This window comes from Camelus bactrianus, chromosome 23, assembly GCF_048773025.1.
Source record: "Camelus bactrianus isolate YW-2024 breed Bactrian camel chromosome 23, ASM4877302v1, whole genome shotgun sequence".
NCBI lineage: Eukaryota > Metazoa > Chordata > Mammalia > Artiodactyla > Camelidae > Camelus > Camelus bactrianus.
In genome coordinates this window covers 25,310,938-25,330,520 of record NC_133561.1, presented here as the reverse complement: position 1 = coordinate 25,330,520, position 19,583 = coordinate 25,310,938, and the positions used below count along the sequence as shown (strand labels likewise).

At 37.4% G+C, this 19,583-nt stretch overlaps 1 protein-coding gene across 11 annotated transcripts; it reads right to left on the bottom strand.

Annotated features, from left to right (window-relative positions):
- Positions 1-89: 89 nt before the first annotated feature.
- Positions 90-18,528, bottom strand: ANGEL2 (angel homolog 2). Of its 11 annotated transcripts, none has more exons than XR_006722726.2 (10): positions 18,284-18,527; positions 15,811-16,136; positions 11,229-11,485; positions 10,511-10,580; positions 7,360-7,781; positions 6,355-6,481; positions 5,889-5,946; positions 3,872-4,035; positions 840-2,479; positions 90-210 (listed from the first exon to the last, which is right to left on the bottom strand). XR_006722726.2 is itself a non-coding variant. In XM_045512487.2 (10 exons), the coding sequence occupies exons 1-10, from the start codon at positions 18,340-18,342 to the stop codon at positions 188-190; spliced, it is 1,542 nt and encodes a 513-aa protein (XP_045368443.1). In that variant the 5' UTR covers positions 18,343-18,528; the 3' UTR covers positions 90-187. The 11 variants fall into 11 exon arrangements, 10 of the variants coding, with proteins under 10 accessions (XP_045368443.1, XP_074207935.1, XP_045368441.1 ...); XM_045512487.2 differs by having other exon boundaries at positions 840-875; positions 18,284-18,528; XM_074351834.1 differs by lacking the exon at positions 18,284-18,527 and adding exons at positions 12,139-12,197; positions 14,159-14,411 and having other exon boundaries at positions 90-2,479; positions 15,811-15,946.
- Positions 18,529-19,583: the final 1,055 nt, after the last annotated feature.

Below are 19,583 nucleotides of genomic sequence, written 5' to 3'. Positions count from 1 at the left end.
GTAGTAAAGGCTGAAAGGATAATGAAATAGTTTAGAAGAAGCCACAAGCCAGCTTAATACACCTACCACAAAACCTTCAGGCACAGATGTTCTAGTACAATAATTTATTAGGTAACTTACAGGGACAAAGTGCAAATGACTTGACGTGTCTGCTTTTCCAACCCCTTGAATTCTCTGGATCTCTAAATTAGCCTTTTGGGAAAGCAGTTGCTAAATTCAAAAAAAAAAAGACAAGATTTCAAACATGCATACTGATATCAAAAGCTATAGTAAAACCAAAACTTCATTACTCCACAAATCCCTTTTATTGAAAACTTGAATAGCATAGAATTTGAGACTGGAGAGTTGGTTTCAGCAATTAACCACATTTAATTGCTTTTGGCAGGTAAGTACAAGGCTCCAACAGAGTTACCAACTCTTCTGACCAAGAGAAGTAAAGACGAGCAGATAGTTAATTTTAGTGGCGCTTTAAAAACCTGTGAGTTACACTGACCCTCTGGCCTCCAGTACACAAAATAATATGCCCTTCTACAAGCTAAAGCAGAAAAGTTTCATGGGTTAACTCTGTCAAAGTGAAGCACATGAAAAGGGCCTAAAACCACAATCCACTAATCAGAATACAAAAAATTAAACTTTCACAGAGGTTTTTTTAGGGATGTTAGTTTATCAATATCGACATATAAAGTCAGTCATTAATAAATTCACACAAAACAAAGTAGTAATCAATGTATCTTCATTATTCATTTCCCAGTACTAAAAGAGGATAAATGTACTATCTGCTGTTACTATTTGATGATGACAATATCTGCTAATTAGGACACAATATTCTGAAAACTTACTAGAAAATGTGGAAAATCCTAGAACTATAGTTGATACTGTAAGTAAAGACAAAAAAAGTGAGACATTAAACAGTTAAAAGTACTTATTACTATAGTTTTTATTAAACAAATCCTTATAACCTACATGCCTTTTGGGTGTATTCATCTGAAGTATTTATTTTTTAATAATTGTAGTAAATACCTTAGTAGAAAACCTTTTAAAGTCCAAGACTATAACTCCTGTTTTCTAGTTTAAGATGAAACATTCTATTAAGAAAACCCATTGTAAAAACTTTTATAGTTCAGTATAATTCAATATAAAATTACTACTTGGTAAAAATGTACATAATTCTTTGATCCCAGTGTCTAAAAAAGAGGAAATTTTCACTTATGTTTTAAAATTTTTGATTCAAACACTCATACAGGGCCAAATGCAGTATTTGTTTAGACCTGCTCTTAACCACTTTGTAAAAAACGTCAGCACAATGTCACACTGCTGCATTATGATCAAACAGTTTAGAAACCACAGCAACACAAAACAGTTAAAGTTACTGCTTTAGAGTATTAGGTCTCCAAGTTGGTATCTCCCCTCTAAAGTTTTGCTGGCTTCCTTTTATTTCTGAAGCAAAATAAAAATAATCTTATAGCTGCCACTTTGCTCCAAATACAAGTTTTCTAATAAAATAAATTTCTACAGGACTGGTTTCAGTAAAATAAGACCTCTCCCCCAGTCCAGGGAATCTTTTCTTGAAACAACAGAAAAGGAAAAAAAATTACTAGGGAAACACAAGCACAACCCCAGTCTCTGTCTCTCTTAGGCATCCTGAAATGGTCTGTTAAGGATGGAGAGGGGACCTGTGCACAGCACCTCATCCTACTAGTGATGGTGACCTATACTTCGCCAATAAAATGTAGGCGTATTACATGGCTCAGGATAGTAATATGATGGATTAAGCAATCTGTACAATTTTAAAAAGCATTATCAAGTCCCCTTAAAAACTAAAATGGTTGGCTGGACATTTGTGAACAACCCAGTGATTTCTGAGATGAACTAATTAGGACTCAAGAAACATAATCCTCCCAATGAAATCAGGCCTTCCGGAAGAGAAATGAGTTGTGGTTTGTAAGAACTCAAAAAAGATATTTTAGATCCACAGTAAGCTTGAAAACATGAAATTCTTTACTAAGAGGACTAAAGAAGCTCCACTACATTTAAAAATCACTGTCAATTTTACTGAGATTAGAATAAATATTTACAACTCTTTTACAATAAAGAGCATTTAGATCTCACTTGTCAGGAAAATAACTTTTCATTATTAAAAAAAGAAAATTGTTGTAAACTTGTTTCTTCTGATATCTGTTTCAAGCATTTAGCATCTGTTTAGCATAACCGCTTCAGAAATCCCATAGCGCAAAAATAAATAACATGCAAACTCTTAAGAACAACTTTACATTCTTTGAAAAAGAATACAAATGTAAAAGCAAAGTAAAAATGTAATCAAAGAAGAGTCAGAGCTCAAGTCTGAATTTAGCCAATAAAGGCAGATGATCTGAAGAGTTATTTTCATTTGGAAGCCCATTAACAGTCCACAAGTCTTGTTCTGTAAGAAGTGACAATCTAGCTAGAAGTTTCAAGCCACCAACCAAAGCAACTTCAGCTCCTATAGTAAAGAAGCACATACATATTTAGTGAAACTGTGTCAACAGGTTATTGCAAATTAACCATACAAATCTTTTTTCTAAACGATGATATATATAAAGTCTAATATGAAACAGTTTTTAGAATATGATTAAATTTTAATTGAGTTATGACCTAATCACAATTCTCAAACACACAGCAGCTTTAGATGTTTGTTTTTTTCTATTTCGGATATTTTTTTCTATTTCAAGTTCTGCAAATAATCTTTAGAAGAAAATATCAATGTAACAGTAAGAACGTTAAGAGTAATTTGAGATCGACAACTACATAAGAAATTTACCCATCAACCTTTCTGTAGTTGAAACCAGAAAGACCCAGTCACATCTAAGCAGGAAGTTTATGCGGTGACTGCAGAATAAATTAGAATAATTTGGTCCCAGAGAGTAGGTGCCCACAGGACAGTAAAGGAGGGCATGTTCTTAATGTCAACATTGGAGACGCTGGTCCATGGCACACTTCAACCACCTAGTGACGTTTACAGTATGACAACTACCAGAACCTACTACAAATTGAAAGCAGCAAGCATATTTTGCAGAGATGAACTAGTGGAGAGGAGGAAGCCATCTCCTGAGTGTCACTAATAAGTGTTAGCCTTGGGAAGGAGGGAACAAACAAACAGAAGGGAAAAGGGGAAAAGAAAAGTAGCACTGAAGGGAAAAAAAAGAGGAAAAAAAGAAAAACCAGAAACAACAAAACAACTGCCCACATTTTGGATTTTCGGTTTCCTGAATACTTCCTTGACTTCCAGTTACTTTAAATGGCATTTTCTTCTCCATGTTAAATCCCCTGACTGACATTTAAAAACTTGTTTTCACTGAATCACAAAGAAGTGTTTTATCACCTTTGCTGTTTGAAAATACACACATTATAGACTTCTCTTTCCAGAAAGAATCAATATTCCAGGGTGAACATGACAAAATTGTCGATTTTTGGCAGTACAAGCAAGTTCCTACAATGAAGGCAGCATATTTTAGTAAAATTTAAGTACAAAACTGTAGGATGTTGCTGTCCCAAGAAAAACAGAAAATTCCTGGCAAGTTAAAACCATAAGGGCATTATGGAAAATCTGTACTATAACTCAGAAGCTGACGGGGACTGAAGGACAGAGCTGAGGATGTAATTCTTAGGTTAACAATTTGCTCTGAGGTGTTTCACTGCCTCCATCTTTTGCAGACGATACAATGATTTATTCAAATACATTACCAAGCTGCCAAATATATTACCAATTTAAAAATATTTTTAATTTCTATATCTAGAACTTCATCTAGACGTTTAGCTAACTTTCTCACCTTTAACCGTGAAGCTTTAGTTACTATGTTCTCAAGCAGAATTTAAGATTACATGTACTCTTTACCTGGCTGCCCAGAAACATCTTCCTTTTCAGCAGAATAGAAAATATAATCCACAGTTATGGCACTTCGCGAATGACAGGTGGTCACTTCAGGAATTCCAGTGTCAGGAAAATAATGTGAATAAACAGATGATAAGCTGAAATGGTGCTGTAAATTTGAAGATACTCTAAATTGAAAAGAAAAAATATTTACAATCCATCAAGTTTTTCATGATTTTTATAATTCCTCCTACTTAAAGCAACTTTTCATTTAATTTCCAGACAAAAGCAGACATTGGGACAATCTTTATGTAAATAGACCATATCACAATTTTGCATTCTTTTATTCATGCAATTAACAGGGCTGTGACACATGGGGGACAGGGTGGGGAAGCTCAATAATTAACATACTAGTGTGATTTTTTTAATTCATTATAACATATTTGAGAGCCCCTACTTACCAGTGAACACATACTCTAAAACAATTTGTAAGTTTTTTTGTTGTTTTTAAGAAAGAAAATTAAAGTGGCCTCTAGGAACGCTATTAAGAACGGACAGACTTCTGATGTCAGAGAGGCCCTGTTTTTCCATGATTGTTCTTGCTATGGTATGTGAGATAATTTTGTATTGCATCTTAAAATAGCTTCAATAATGATTTACATTTACACCACACTACAAATACATGTGACATTATTGGTAAAAATCATTTCCTAACAACACATCATGAATTTTAAGAATCTTTTATGTCATGAAAGAAAACATTTTTTAAAAACTGTTTATTCATCCAACATTTACCAAACATCTACTAACTTCCCGGCACTATCTCATCTTAGCTACTGAGGATACACAGATAAAGATATGCCCCGCTTTTAAAGAGCTCGTGTATCAAAAGGCAAAGGTAATTGCTTCAAAATGCTCTACTTCCAAGTTTTAGCAACTTTTTATGTCTAAGGACTTACACTTATAATATTATCAAATGTAAATAGGTTTCCTGCAAACTGTTATCTTACTACCAATATTTCAGTTTACTGATAAATGCTATAAACACACAATATTTATTGATACTTATAAATATCTTTCCTTATACCCTACTTTGTTATAAAGATTTTGGAATTACCCAAAAGTAAATGTTAGTAAGTAGTTACTTTGAAAGGTTTAATTATGAATTTTTAAATATTTTTTTAAAATTTCAAAAAAATTTGCTTCCTTTCTTACTAGTTCTTATATATGAAATCTCTCCCCAAAACAAGATATACAAAATAAGACTGAGAAGAAAGCAGATAAAATAAATGAAGTGGTCCTAAAATTTAAATGTTAAAACAGAAGTCAAAACTATAAAAGAGCCACAAGAAACAAGGTATCTCAAGAATCTTCCAAAGAGACAAGATTTAAGTCTCCATCCTGTTGTACTAACATACATCTGTTTCTCAGCCGTAGCACTAAACATTCATGATTCTTTAATAAAAAGAAATGCAGGCATCTTCACCCAGCTACCACTGATGACCTTTTCCTATAGTTTAAGAGATAAATATAAGCAACATCTTCTCTACTGACAGACTCTTTTTTGGATCAATTCTCCTATAGACTATTTGAGATCCAGTTGAGTCAAAGGAGGGTAAGGATCCCCTAGAAATCTGAAAGATATTTTTCTGTGATCTTGACCTTTGTTTAAATATGTAATAGCAATAAATTTCAGAGTACTAGCCAGTTCAGGTCCATGGACAAGCTGTTTCCTTTAAATAATACTGCGTAAGCACTAACCATGTGTTAAACATTGAGCTTTACATGCTTTGTCTCATCTAATCCTCACAACAACCCAAATTACAGAGAAAAAAACTATCTTAGCAATGTTAAGTTTCTTGCTCAAAATCATCCAGCTAAAAAGTAGCAAAGTCAGGGTTGGAACTCAGGTCTATTTGACTTAAGAGCCAGCATTCTTCACCAGCACATTCATTTTTGTCCAAGTGATTCTTTGAGAAGTGATTTTTTTTTTAACTCAACTGAAGTCAGCAAATGTCTACTGTTGCTTTCCAGAACTCACTTTTCAGCTGTAACTAGGGCTTCTGTTTTATCCAGCTCTGTTTGTGTCAGATCACTGTCTGTAAGAACAAAGAGAAGCATTAATACTATCAAGGTACTGTCTTGTTTTAGTTTGCCTCAGTATAATCATTTTATTCTAGGAGCAATATTTAAGACATATTTAGTTTACATAAATGTCTTAGTTAAATGTTTCATCCTGACTATGTTTTGATGGTCTCCAGAATTAGCAAAATAAAATGCAAACATTTCCAAAGCAACATGCAAGTAATTCATGCAAAGATAATTTGGGAAGTTGAACTTAAAAAGGGTAAATTTAGAGTTCTTTAAAAAAAAGAATAAGCAAACAACTATATGTTTTTATATATGAATATTCAGCCCTGAGATGTTATCCCTTTAAAATTTAGTTTTACGCCCTCAAAGGGAACACGTTATCAAGAAGACTGCCAAAATGTATTACAAACACTTACCTGTCTTTTCTACTTTTGGTACCTGCTGTACCTCATAAACACAGTTCTGTGAGATACCTAGGTTTGGGGGCCAAATTGGAATAGATAAAATTCTTTGTCCCCGTGATGACTGTTCCTGGCCAGATACCTAAACAAAATTTCAACAGGTATCTTAGGTGAATAGATTTTAAATAGTTTATGTATTGAAAAGTTTATTTCTTAAATAAAAGGGAATCCAAGAATGGTAAATATTACCCTTTATTTATTATATTAAGTGATTATTTGGGCTTATAAAATTTTGTTTAAATACGGTTCAGAAAGCACGTATTTACGTGAAAATGGCCATCTTTTCCTATGCATGTTTTTCTCTAATCTGGACATCTAAAGGATCTGTAGCTTTGGACCAATGCTGTTCCTCCTTTTTTGCTACCTGCAATACAGCTCCTTTTATATAAAATACTAAAAGAGATCAACTCTTTTAAAATTTTAAACTATTACTCAAAACTCAATGGAGAGCTTATTTTGGTTAAATACACTGAATATCAAATGATCTAAAGTAAACAGAAGAAAGTAGAATGAAAATTTAAAAATGGGATAAATTATACTCACTGAAGAATTAAAATATTTATCACCATGTAAAGAAAAACTTACGTAATAAATAAATATTAAATTACTGTTTAGCCAACTGTATTGTCCACATCTAGCATTCAAAATTCTGTTCCGCCACCTTGTAAGGAGTTCCTCCTCTATGACATACTCATGTCTGTCAATGCTTCTTCTCCCTCATTTTGAATTTATTGCTGCCTGTCAATTCCTCCAAGCAGAATGTCGTAGATGGAAAAGACGAAATTCAATCAACCCTGAATACAATTACTTATCAGTAGCTGTGGATAATCATCACAGCTTGGTAAAGCGAGGGTACTGGCTCTTCCAAGGCTTTCAAACAGCCCTGTGATAACTATTCTCACTTCACAATGAAGAGAGAGACTAAGTCCACTTCCTAATAACAAGGAAATGGGCACTTACCTTTCCTATGGGAAGTCCTTCATAATTCAATTTTCCTTCCTTTATAAAACTATAGAGTGGAGAGCCAGGAACAGAATTAAAGTCACCACACATAACAATGGGGCAGAAGCTGCCATCCTTCTGATGGGCAACACTGGAAATCTCTGCCAGAAGCATTGCCAATTGGGTCAGCTTAATATCACCCCGCCTTGGGTTATACAACAGATGTGTGTTAGCTACACAGATCGCAGGGGAGGCAGCACTTGGAATTTTGGGCTGCAAAAGTAACACTAATCCAACATTGTCTCTGTCCAACAGAGGAACATCAGGGCGGTAGAATTCCACTGGGTTCACTGATAAGAGTGAAAATTTGGAATGTTTGAAGCAAATGGCACAGCCATCAGGTTTCCTTCCTGTCCGCATCTTGTATTCACAGTGATAACCTGTAAGAAAGAAATTTAAAACAAAGACGACTGGTTTTCACGTATACACATTAAGTATTAGAAGAACTGTGTTTTGCCTTCCAAAAAAAAACGGTTTTTTTGGACAAGGTTTACCAAAACATTCTGCAAAACATTAGTAATGTAGGATGTTAAGTAAGTGATGGAATCAAAAAAGTCTGCGACGGAGTCTAATAGGTCTCGTTGCTGGTAGACCTCAGTGTTAAATACACTAAGGTGCATTACACATTCTCATTTTCTTCCTAGTAAAAGTCAAGAGTCATGACAAAGACAGTAAGGCCTTGTAATAATCGGCCCCCTCACTCCCCAACCCTGTATCTCTGACCCTTTTGCCTCTAACTCTTCCTGGCATGCTCCACCATACACACCACAGCCTCTTCACCTGCCTTAAGGCACTCGAACCTCAGGGCCTTTCCTTTGCTATTTCCGCTACCTGTAATGCTCTAGTGACAGCTTGTTCCTTCACTTCCTTCAAGTCTACTCAAATGTTACCTTCTCTGATTACTTTGTTTAAAACTGAAACCTGACCCATTCCCCTCCCTTTTCCTGTGCTTTTCTTCCAGAAAACTATCATTATCTAATGCACTACTTAACTTGTTTGTTTGGTTTATCTTGGCCTTTCTAGAATGTACGCTCCACAAGACTGAGACTTGTTATCTGTTATGCTCACAGCTGTATCCCCACTGCCTAGAACAGTGAGCGCATGGAGTATAGTAAGAACCCCAAAAATATCTGCTGAACGAATGAATGCAAAGTAGGCAGCACTTCTTAAACAGATGACCTGTCTCTTAGAAGTGTTCATTCATCAAATAGGTTTTTAGCTTCTTTCCATTAGGCATGGTAGTTATATAATGATTAATTGGTGTTATATAATGAACTAGACAGAATGGTCCTTGATCTCATGGAACGCAGAATCTTAGGGGTTCTGGTAGTGGGCAGGGCAACTCCTGGAAAGGAAGCTATTAAGAGATTCTTACACCTTTCCATTTGAATTAAAATTATACATCAAGCTCACACAGGCACTTCTCATCTATGTTGTCTATGGCAGCGTAACCTGATAAACTCCTTTTCTGTTTTCATCCTTTGCCTTCCGTAAATTCTTTTACTGCCCACAAGACTGGCCCACCTTGGCCCAAACTCCTAGGAGCCCATTGGGCTTCTCTCTCTCTCTGCCCCCTCCCTATGGGGGTCTCTCCCTGGCTTGATCGGACGCCAGAATGGCCAGGGCAGGTTTCCCTCTTCCCTTTCCTCTAATACTTTTCTGCTCTTCCCTAGTGTTCAGGAATTCCCAGAAGCCTTGCCAAGGACTAAGGAACCCTGACTGGGCTGCTATCAGCGGGCTCTGAAACCCCGTCTGACAGAGGGGAATGATCCATGGCCCTCAGTAGTGAACGCATACGGGAAAGGCTCCTTTTCTTTTCTAAATACCCTTTTCTCCATCTCTCCTTTTCTCTCTCTCTCCCTTCCTCTGATAGAAATTCAAACCCTAAACCCTCTCACGCTGGCCCTTGAGACACTCCTTGGTTCTTGGGCCCAACTGCGTGGTGCACCTCTGTGCCTTCTCTCTGCCTTTTGCAAGTCACACCTTCAGACTGGCTGAGCCTCCTGCCTTCGCTGCACCAGGCAGATGTCGCCGGTGGGATGATCTGTAGAAAAGACTTTTTGATAAACACAGGTTTCTGATAACTTTTAAATCATACTGCTGAACTGAAGACTAGAAACTCTTAGGTTCTAACAGCTTTACCAGATAAATTAGAAAGGTCACCTTTCTAACAGCTTTACCAGATAAATTAGAAAGGTCACCTTTTAACAAGTACAGGAATCTCCAGCTCCAAGATTCATGAACTTAGGAACAAATACACCCCTCCTACCAAGACTGCTGCCACGAACCAAACCAACATCCTAGTGATGCAGCCCTCGGACACCACTGGGGTCTCCTGCTCCCATCTTTAAGGCTGCCAGGACCCCATAACCCCGGACAGACTGGCACGAGAGGCAGGGCCAGCGCAATGCCCTCATTCAGCAGGAAGAAGATGCAGAAGACGAGACCTTCACCCCTGTTCCAAAGATATGTCACTGCCCATCTGTCAGGGGGGAATGTGGAGCAAACTGATGTCCTTCAAGGTCCAATGACCCCCATTCCTGGGCTCTCAGATGTCTCCCTGCAATCCCTCAACAGAGAGTACATTCTTTACTGGGTGTGTTGGCCTTAACAAACTAATAACCCTAGGTAATGCCTAATCTCACATCAGCTCAGGCCAGCTTGTTTCAGCCCACCTTATTAGTCATAAACCTTCACTGACCCTAAACTTCTTACCTCACCTACAACCAATCAGAGGCTTGTGCACAAGCCGATCAGGCACCTTGTGACCTGACCTATAAAAAAACCCAATAACCGGCCCCCGGGGCTCACACAGGCACCTCTGTGTGGCCTGCTGTTTTCTATAGAAGCATCACTTAATAAGCTTCTTAACTAGTCTCAAAAAAAAAACCAACCCCCAAAACAACAAAAAAAAACCCCAAACCAAATTATGTATCAACACAAAAATTTCCATTTGAAATACCTTAATCTTTTCCTGACCTTTTGAAATGGGTATTAAATTTTTTCAAAATTAAGATTTTTGGTCCAAATATACCACACATCTTTGTTAGCAAGTTATGCTTTCACAACCCATAAAGGAAATCTGGCTAAGATGAAAGTCACATTGTACCCAATGATTCCAAACTTGGCCTGATCTCTGCTCCATAATGATCTTCTTGAACTTCTTGCAAACAAAGTACCTTAGAAGAAAAACATGGCTTGAATTAAAACAATGAAGTGCAAATATGAATTTTCTGGTGCTTTTATCTTTAAAAATAGGCTTCTAAAATTCTAAAAACCTGATTAAAGTTGAAGTAAAAGACAACTGTCTTTCTTGTACTGCATAGATCTTACATATTAATGTCTCCAAATTTGATCAGTCCCCAAAACCCTGATCTTTAATCACACGAAGCCTACTTACTCTCCAAAACTGTTATTTCCCAAAGGGAATATTTATAATTTACAAGTCAGGATACTTTTCCTGAATTTATATGTTCATTAGTACTACATCCTTCTACGACTTTCTTTGAATGTCATCATCTAGATTAATTTTGCACTAATTATTTAAATTTTGAATCAAAGGAAATATTTACTGAATACTTAATATGATGCCTGTCTCAAAACTGATCTATACTTAAAACTTTCTGGATCTTTTTTGAAAAGTTATATAATTATTTATAATCAACCATCATTAGCAAGTTATTCAAAGTCATGATACCTTGTTAAAAACTATTTCATTACTATATTTAATGTCTTCCCTTCTTACCCCACAAAGGGAATAAAACCATTTAGTTCAGAAATGAATCCAACCTTTTTTTATGTGAAGAATTTTGATATTTTGCACTTACATCTGCATCAAAGTGTTTAATTTCTTTCAGAATATTGGGAAACCTAAAACTCCAGTGTAACACTGGCCGCCGGCAGTGTCTATAAAGGTGTGAATTGTCTTCCAATAAATCTTGTGAAAGTATATTATAGGACATCACTGAAAAGTCAAACTTGTTTTCACTGTCTTCACATATGGGGTCAACATTTTTGTCTCCTAGGATCTTCGTTTTTTCTTTATTATGGTTACATATATATTCCCAATGCCGTGTTATTGTGCCTGTTAAAATACATTAGATAAAATACAAAGAATTAATAAAAATTAGACTATATATTATCCTGTATGTATTTTCTTGTCTTTTAAAGATTCCTATAGGCAATGAATAGAATGGTTTTCCCTAGGAAATGGCAATGTAGTACTTAACAGCTAGAAGTTGCCATCAAATTGATTACAAAGGCAGTAACATGATATACTGACTGAGCAAGAGGGACAAAAAAACAAGGTTAAAAGGATCTAGCAAGTCATTCTGGAGGCTGGAAGTTTGTGTTAGTAAAGCTGAGACTATACAGGGGTCAGAGTTCCTTATGGTTAAGAGGTAGCTCCGCCACAGACATGCTCAGCAATTTCACGACCATGACAATACATTTGCATGTCACAGCTGGCCTTTCAATAGGAAGATTTCACATTGTACTTTATTGCCTGTTACTATGATAAGATCATCAAATGCTTAACTAAGTTTCCAAAACAATTCATCTCAGAAATCTGGTTTAGACACGAATGAAGGGTATTAAAAATGATAATATATGGAAGCAGTATTTACTGGAAGAATGCAAACAAAATGAACAAAAGAAGTATTTTTAATGCACACCAAAGCAAAAGTTAAATGTAATAGTTACAGAACACTAGTAAATGATGATGCCTGATTGACACACCTAGCATGCAGCAACGAGGAGTGTGTAATAGTTTACATTCTGCAAAGACACCATGTACCCTGAAAAAGTGATGAGAAGAGGATCAAATAGCATGAGATTCTGCAATTACAGGCACTCTTTGACTTAGAAATGACCACTAAAATATATATATATACACACACATATGTATACATGTATCAGTATATTATCTATACACACACCACTGTATGTACAGATACCACTGTATATGTATGTATGTACATATACATGTGTATATATACAGACACACACACCCCTCTGACCTTGTCTTCCTCACCCTACCATTAAAGAGGATACTCTTATTGTCATGGAAGCCATGAAGAAAAATATGCAACTTTTTAGGGAATCTAAAAGCTCAAAAGAAGGGGAAAACAAGAAACGGGATGAACTTGGGAAACAAAAAGATTTGAAGATGGACTTTCAAGCATGATTAGATGATACGAAAAAAACCTCAGCCCTAGAATAGCTCCCTTTTCCCACATGAAGGTTTTCACTTCATTGGATTACAATGCCTAAAATTCTACCAAGTAAAAATTGAGGAAAAATGTTCTAGACATGGGGGAAAAAGACTAAAAGGAAATACACCACTATTTTTTAAGAGTAACTGAGTGAAAGGATTGCAGAAGATTCTTCCAAATCTTCTAAAATGTTGAAATATTTACAATCAGAATATCAGCATACTCTAGTAGGGAGAGGGAATTGGAGGAAGGCAGTCAAAGGGTACAAACCCCCAGTTATAAGATAAATAAATACTAGGGATATAATGTACAACATGATAAATATAATTAACAATGCTTATTGTGGCAATTATTTCATGAAGTGTGTAAGTCAAATCATTATGCTGTACACCTTAAACTTATACAATGCTATATGTCAATTATATCTCAATAAAACTGGAAGAAAAAAAGAATATTACCACTCTATAAAAATGCCAATGAAGAAAAAATTTTAAATACATTCTGGTAAATGTTTTCTATTAGATTGCTTCCCCAAAATCTAAACGCTGATGTCTGCTGCACTAAAGGAACAGAAATTTTGACCAGAGGATGGAAGAGGGAGATAATTTTTATGAATGAGGTCTAGGTGGAACAAGGGAGTTGGACTTATGATAGCATGAAGGTACTAGGAGTCTGAAGAAAAGGGTAAAGAAAAAATGGTGGAAGGAAAGCAAACCAAACTAAAAAGTCTTCAACTATTACATAATGTAGTCTAGAGCTTGTCCTATGCCCAGGAAAGAGAAGGAAACTACCACCTTCCCTATCCTTCACTGAATATAGAGAATCCTAACGCTAAAAACCAGAATTAAAGCTAATTATACTGATTCCGCCGAGATACTGTGAAATTTATAACATAGTTCCTATGGGGAAAACAGAACTGATTCTTAGTAACTGATTATCTAGAACACAATTCATTCATAAATTGGGGATTGACTATGGTTTTCGCCACAAATCATTGTTTTTATATGTATATGAGATGGAAAAGTCATTAACCAAATTCTAGTCATTAACCGAATAATCATCACAAACTTATTGCACTACTCTGGTGGCACCACTACGTTAAAACATGAAAGATGAAAGTCTGAAACACTCATACATATTTTCTTGTAAAATATGTGTTTGTAAAGGCATATAAAAGCATTAATATTTGTAGTCCTGGCAATCAAGAGTTTGTAAACTCTTTTTGCAATTCCATTTTTAAATAACCCAAACCATCAGTTAATTATCTAATTAACACAGTGGCTTTCAGACTTCTAGAGCTTGCATAACCCTTTGGCATTACTTTTTACGTCATGCCCACCAATCCCTGGTATGTTGGGGACTGGAGCTGGGATGATGGGGTAAACACATTTTATTCTGACCACATTTGCTTTTGGTAAACATACAGAAATGTGTTCAAATGCTAGGGTTCCATGGAAGACAATCTGAAAACTACTGAGAGAGTGGATAGTCTTTGGCCTTCACATGCTTCACAACATAAATTCACACTACAAAAGCTTATATACCTTCCATGTCAGGAGGAACAAGGTGATCACAGCAGAGAAGACAGATGAATCAAAGAAAGTAAGCAATAGGCCTGATCAGGTTTTTAGGGTGCCTAATTAAAAAGTCATTAATTGTGTCACAAATCCTTCAAATACCACTTTAAAGTGATAGGCAAGTTAGCAATGCTGTTTTCTTGATTGAAAAGTAGTATTAGTGAAATATCGGAAGTCACAAATATGGCTTAACGAAGAGCATTTTCCTTATTCACAATACCTAGGAAGAATGGATATATATATAGTCAGGTTGCAATCAAAGTTCATCAGTATGTCAATGTAATTCCCCATTCATTAAAGGGAAAACACCACCACGACGATTTTCTGAGTACCTACTATGAAGCCAACAGTGTGTTAGGCACTTTGAGATCTCTCACTTCATCCTCCACAGGCTTTCAAAGTTGGCATTATTGTACACCAGGAAATCAAGGAGCAGAGAGGTTCAGTAACCTGTCAAACTCACACAGTTGGTGGAGCAGAATGAGAGCAGGGAGCAGTTCCTAAGCCCATGCTGTGTCACTACACCGCGGCTCCGCCTGAGAGCACACCAGACTTACAAGAGGTTAAACGAAAGAATGACCCTCTGAACAATCAATACATGAATGAGAAGCTATCTCCTGTCATCATACAGCCCTAGGTTTATAGATCACGGTCTGTTTTTAGCAACTTAATTTTTATGTCTTTAAATACATCTTTCAATCATTCAAACAAATATTTCTTTATAAATACATGCGGTGGTTAAGTGCTATACTTTTGAGTGCTTAGAATCTCTACTTAAATGTGTAACAGAAGTTCTACTTAAAAAAGCATTAACTAATCTAGTTCTGATTTCCAGGTGAGACTCACTCTGAATGTCTTCCTTTGACAAACTTATGTCAGCTCCCTACACGCTAACAGCCATACAACCTTTCCCCAAATATCTACAGAGGAATTATCGTCACTGAAAACCATAGCTCAGTAAGAAAGACAATTCCAAATTTACTTAGACAACTCATACATAATTTGGGGGGGGGGCAGGGATGAGAGCACAGAGTCTAGTGAATTGTTTAGAGTAAAAAGAATATGAGAAAAATAGAAATAATTAAGGTATCTAGAACAAACCTTCTCAAAGTTGTAATAAGACGTAGTTAAAAGATAAAACTTCCCACAGATTCTGTAAGAAAATATCTTTCAATTATGATTGCCTCTATTTAAGGAAATCCTTTTGTCTTATGAAGTTAGCATTAAAAATGAAAACATGATATTTCATTTTTAAAATAGATCTGTGGGCTCCCAAGAATACATCCACCAATTTTTAAGAAGTCTAAGGGCTTTTGTTTCAAAAGCATTAAATTTGAAAACTATTCTTAAATTAAACTTAATATTTTAATCTAGTCCATTGTTTTCCAATCTTAGTCTGTATGTAGAGTCACTTCCATTTCTACTGCCAGAAATATATAATTGAAGATTTTTTTAAAAAGATTTTCCTTTTTCCTAACAGAAAACTAGTGTCTAAAAAAAAAAAAACAAAACACCGAACACCTCTAAAATCTGCAGGTTTTCTTAAGGATTACATATGAAAGTTTTAATTAGTTTATGGCTTAGGTCTATTTCTGCACCAAGATAAATGTCACCTTTACCTTGGTGTTTTCTTCGTTTTGATGAAGGCTCATCTCCCTCAGAGTTCATGATGTAACTAGAGAGATGAATTAAAGATGTCTGGCTCAGATTGTCAGGTCTCCAGTTCCAGTACTGAAACTGAGTTCTAGACTCAAACAAACAAGGTGGTCTCCAATTTAGTGAAAAATGCCTACTACTGAAGTATGGGTAAGGAGCACGAGAATAGTGTCCCGGCCACCTCATACAACTAGAAATATGTCTGTTCCAGCAACACTTTTGCAGATTCTCCCACGGTGTAGTCCAGTCTCTGCCCAGACTCTTCTGGTGATGGGGTAACATGGGGTATCTAAAAGAAATAAATACACTCCTTGAGGTACCACTTTTTGTTCAGCTATAGTACACAAAATCTAAATCTGTTTCCTCAAGGGAAGATAATGTCTAATAATTAAAATTTCACTGCTAAATCTGTGAAGGATTGGAGGGGGGAAGCAGCCGTGAATTAACTACTCGTGGCAATATCTCAATACTTGCACTAAATAACTATGAACAGTATTCTCAGCACTTAACATAGAATCCACCAGCCTCCCAAAACACCAGGTATACTTCAAAAAGTCCACACAATTCAACTGAGAGATGAATCAATCACTAAACAGTATTCAGAGTAGCTTCTAGCATCTAATAAAACTCAATGGGCAAATAAAATCCACCGCAAATATAATACTTAAATATGAAACACATAAGTTGACTATAATTAAAATGAATCTCTCCTCGAACTTGGGTTTGGAGTAAAAACATGTTTCTGAACAGCTTTTTTTAATACCAAGGTTATATTTTCCAAACACCTGTATAGCTAAGAAAACAAGAGCCTATCACTAATTCACAAAACTATGTTTCTTGTTAATCAGCAGGTGGATAACTTATTTTTCCTTTTTTTTTTTCATTCCTCCTTGAGGGAAATGAAAGAGGATGGAGATTACTTACCAGAAATTCACCAACACTCCAAACTCAACAGTACCAATTTAACCTATCATGAAAAATTTCTCCAAACTACTCTTATCATTATTTTGAAGAGATAAACTGCTCTCAGGCTCTCTTAAGAAACAATGCAACTCAAGCACCATCTACTTTCTCCTACACTATTCTGGCAAAATGTTAGGATTCAGAGAAAAACTTCTACTCTTTCCTCCAGAATTCAGTAATGGTACATTTCCAAGACAGTGTCAATAATGTCCACTTCCATCACCAAAGGAATTTTGCTTAAATTGTACTTACTGTTATATTTCTTTTACATGTTATGTTCTTTTCATCTTAACACCATTTAAATTTTTTATTATATATTTTTGCAGTTTATGCATTCTCAAACTATTCTCTAAATTCAACTTGAATGTAAATCTTTAAAGGCATGACAAGGGCAGTCTATCCTGCTTTGTGAAAACTCTGAAAGCCATAGAGATTTGGGCACTTGCGCCATATGTGTTCTATCCCAATAAGCTACCGTGCTGAAATACAATATTTGTACTACTAGACTTATTCGCTACATTTGTAGTTACTTATATAGATGTCTTTTTCTCTTAAGATGAGCCCCTTCTAGCCCAGAGCTTTCTTATGCATTTTAATCTAGGTCTCTTCCTAAGTGCCTAGCACAGTGCCTGGCACACAGCTGGTACTCAGGAAACACTGCTGAACAGAACTGTCAAGTCCCAAGACTATAGAAGTTAAAATCAGGTCCCCAAAACTTATATAAAAATGAATACAGTGCTGTGCTTCCCATGTGTGGTACACCAGTCGGTATCATATGGTGCACAATTAAACTTTTTGATGTTTAAGTATTACCCAAGATCTCGCGGATACTGGTTAGGGCGACACTAATGTGGGCAGCAGCTACTGAAATGCTTTTTAAAAAAGTGAGTCAATTTCATGAAAAATATCCAGTAAATAATTCAAGTGTGAAACGAGAATTTGGTAATCATCGTAAAGGATGGTATACCAGTGACAAAAGTTCGAGAGGCACCACCACACCAACAAACCAACCCCCGGGCTTGTGTGCAACGCGCGCGTCTCCCTCGGGGTCAGGCCGCCCCCAGACCTCCTGCGGAAGATGTCCTCACTGCGGCCGGGCAGCTCCCGGAGGGGGCTGCGGGGCTCGGGGAGGAGGCCGGGGACCGGGAGGCTCAGGCTGTCCGAGGCTAGGTTGGGGAAAGTGGGCCGGGACTCCGAGGCCAAGCTGGTCCGGAAGGCAGGAGCCCGACCCGCGGCCGATGCGCTCCGCGCCCGGGATCCGGACCACGTCCGCCGAGGGTCCCGCCGGCTGCGCGCCGGGTTTACCTATCCCTCGGGTTCTCCGGAGACACGTCCAGGAGGCACCACGGCCCGGACCCTCTTCCTCCTCCTACCTCCCCCAGCCCGCCCCGCCCCGGGTTAACCCGGGGCGCCCGCCCCACCTCCAGGCCGCCCGCCCCTCCCTCTTCCCTCCCGCCACCCAGCTCTACTGACCGGCCTCTCCCCACTACACAGCGGCCGTAGCCTCTCCTCACACAGCGCCACGCTTCCATCTTCCCGCTCTGCAGGCGTCCAATTCCCGGGCCCGGGGCTCAACCTCAACCTCTACAGCCGATTTGGCGGCGTAAAGCACCCGGGGCTCCCCATCACTAGACGTCGGGCCTCCCGGCCGGACTGCAAAGCATGCTGGGAGGTTCAGCCTCGCCCGCGGCCAAGTCCCCATCTTGCGCCGCGAAAAATTACTGAATTGCTTTTACGCCAAATTGCGTTCAAAAAGCATGCGCAGAGCATGTGAAGCGTGGGCAGCCATTTTGGCATAGGGCAAAACACCCGACTTACGTCTTAAAGAAACAGAGGAAGGTAACAGGCTAAGATGAACAGTTTTATGCGGGTTTACAGGAAGGTACAGTGGGGTTGCTGTGCGAGAGTTAAGAAGAAAAAACTTCAGCGTATTTTTATAACGTTCTTGGGAGTTTCCAAAGGCGAATGTCCAAACTGAGGAAATGCCCTTCTCTGGGTTCACGTAGAACTGTGCTAACCACGGATTTTTGTGATTAATTTTGCGGGAACACATCTGCAGAGCTTACTTCTAAATGTACGTGTGTGTCCTGTGAGTCCATCTCTATCAAATTTGGTATAAGATTCTAGATTCTTGAAAAACATTATTTAGCTGGAGACTCCTACAAGAGACAGAGAGAACTGAGGGAAAATAAAGTGAAGAGAGAAGGAGGGGGTCAACTGGAGATGGTCACTGCTTTTATAGCTCTTTGGGAGAGCAGTGGAGCAATTTCTTGGGAAGGCTTTTTTCCCCTCCTCTTGTGTTAATAAGGAAACCAGATGCATTTGAAAAGCACTTCTTCCCTCAGTATAAATATAGTTATTTGTGGTAGTAGTCATGTTCTATAAAGTTACTGCCAACACTGAATTAAGGACTTACTGAACCATTGCTCCTAAGGGAAATAACAGAGTTAAGTTTTCCTGAGCCCTGGTCGCAACATTTTAGTCACCAAATCAATACATAACCTTGGTTTATATGTGTTTTTGTTTAAAGACACTTTATTTACGATATATTTTTGATTCGGTAACATTGAATTCATGACCAATAGCACTGTAATTCATGGCTGAGTGAAGCTTATCTAACACAAGTATTTTCTCCATAAGGCACATCACAGACTCTAAGAACAGCATTTCAGCACTATCTTTGGGAGCCATTCAGCAAAATCACCGAGGTAAAAGAAGCACAAAAATGTGAAAAGCCTCACATTAAATAGACTCTGAAGAGGACACCCGTTTA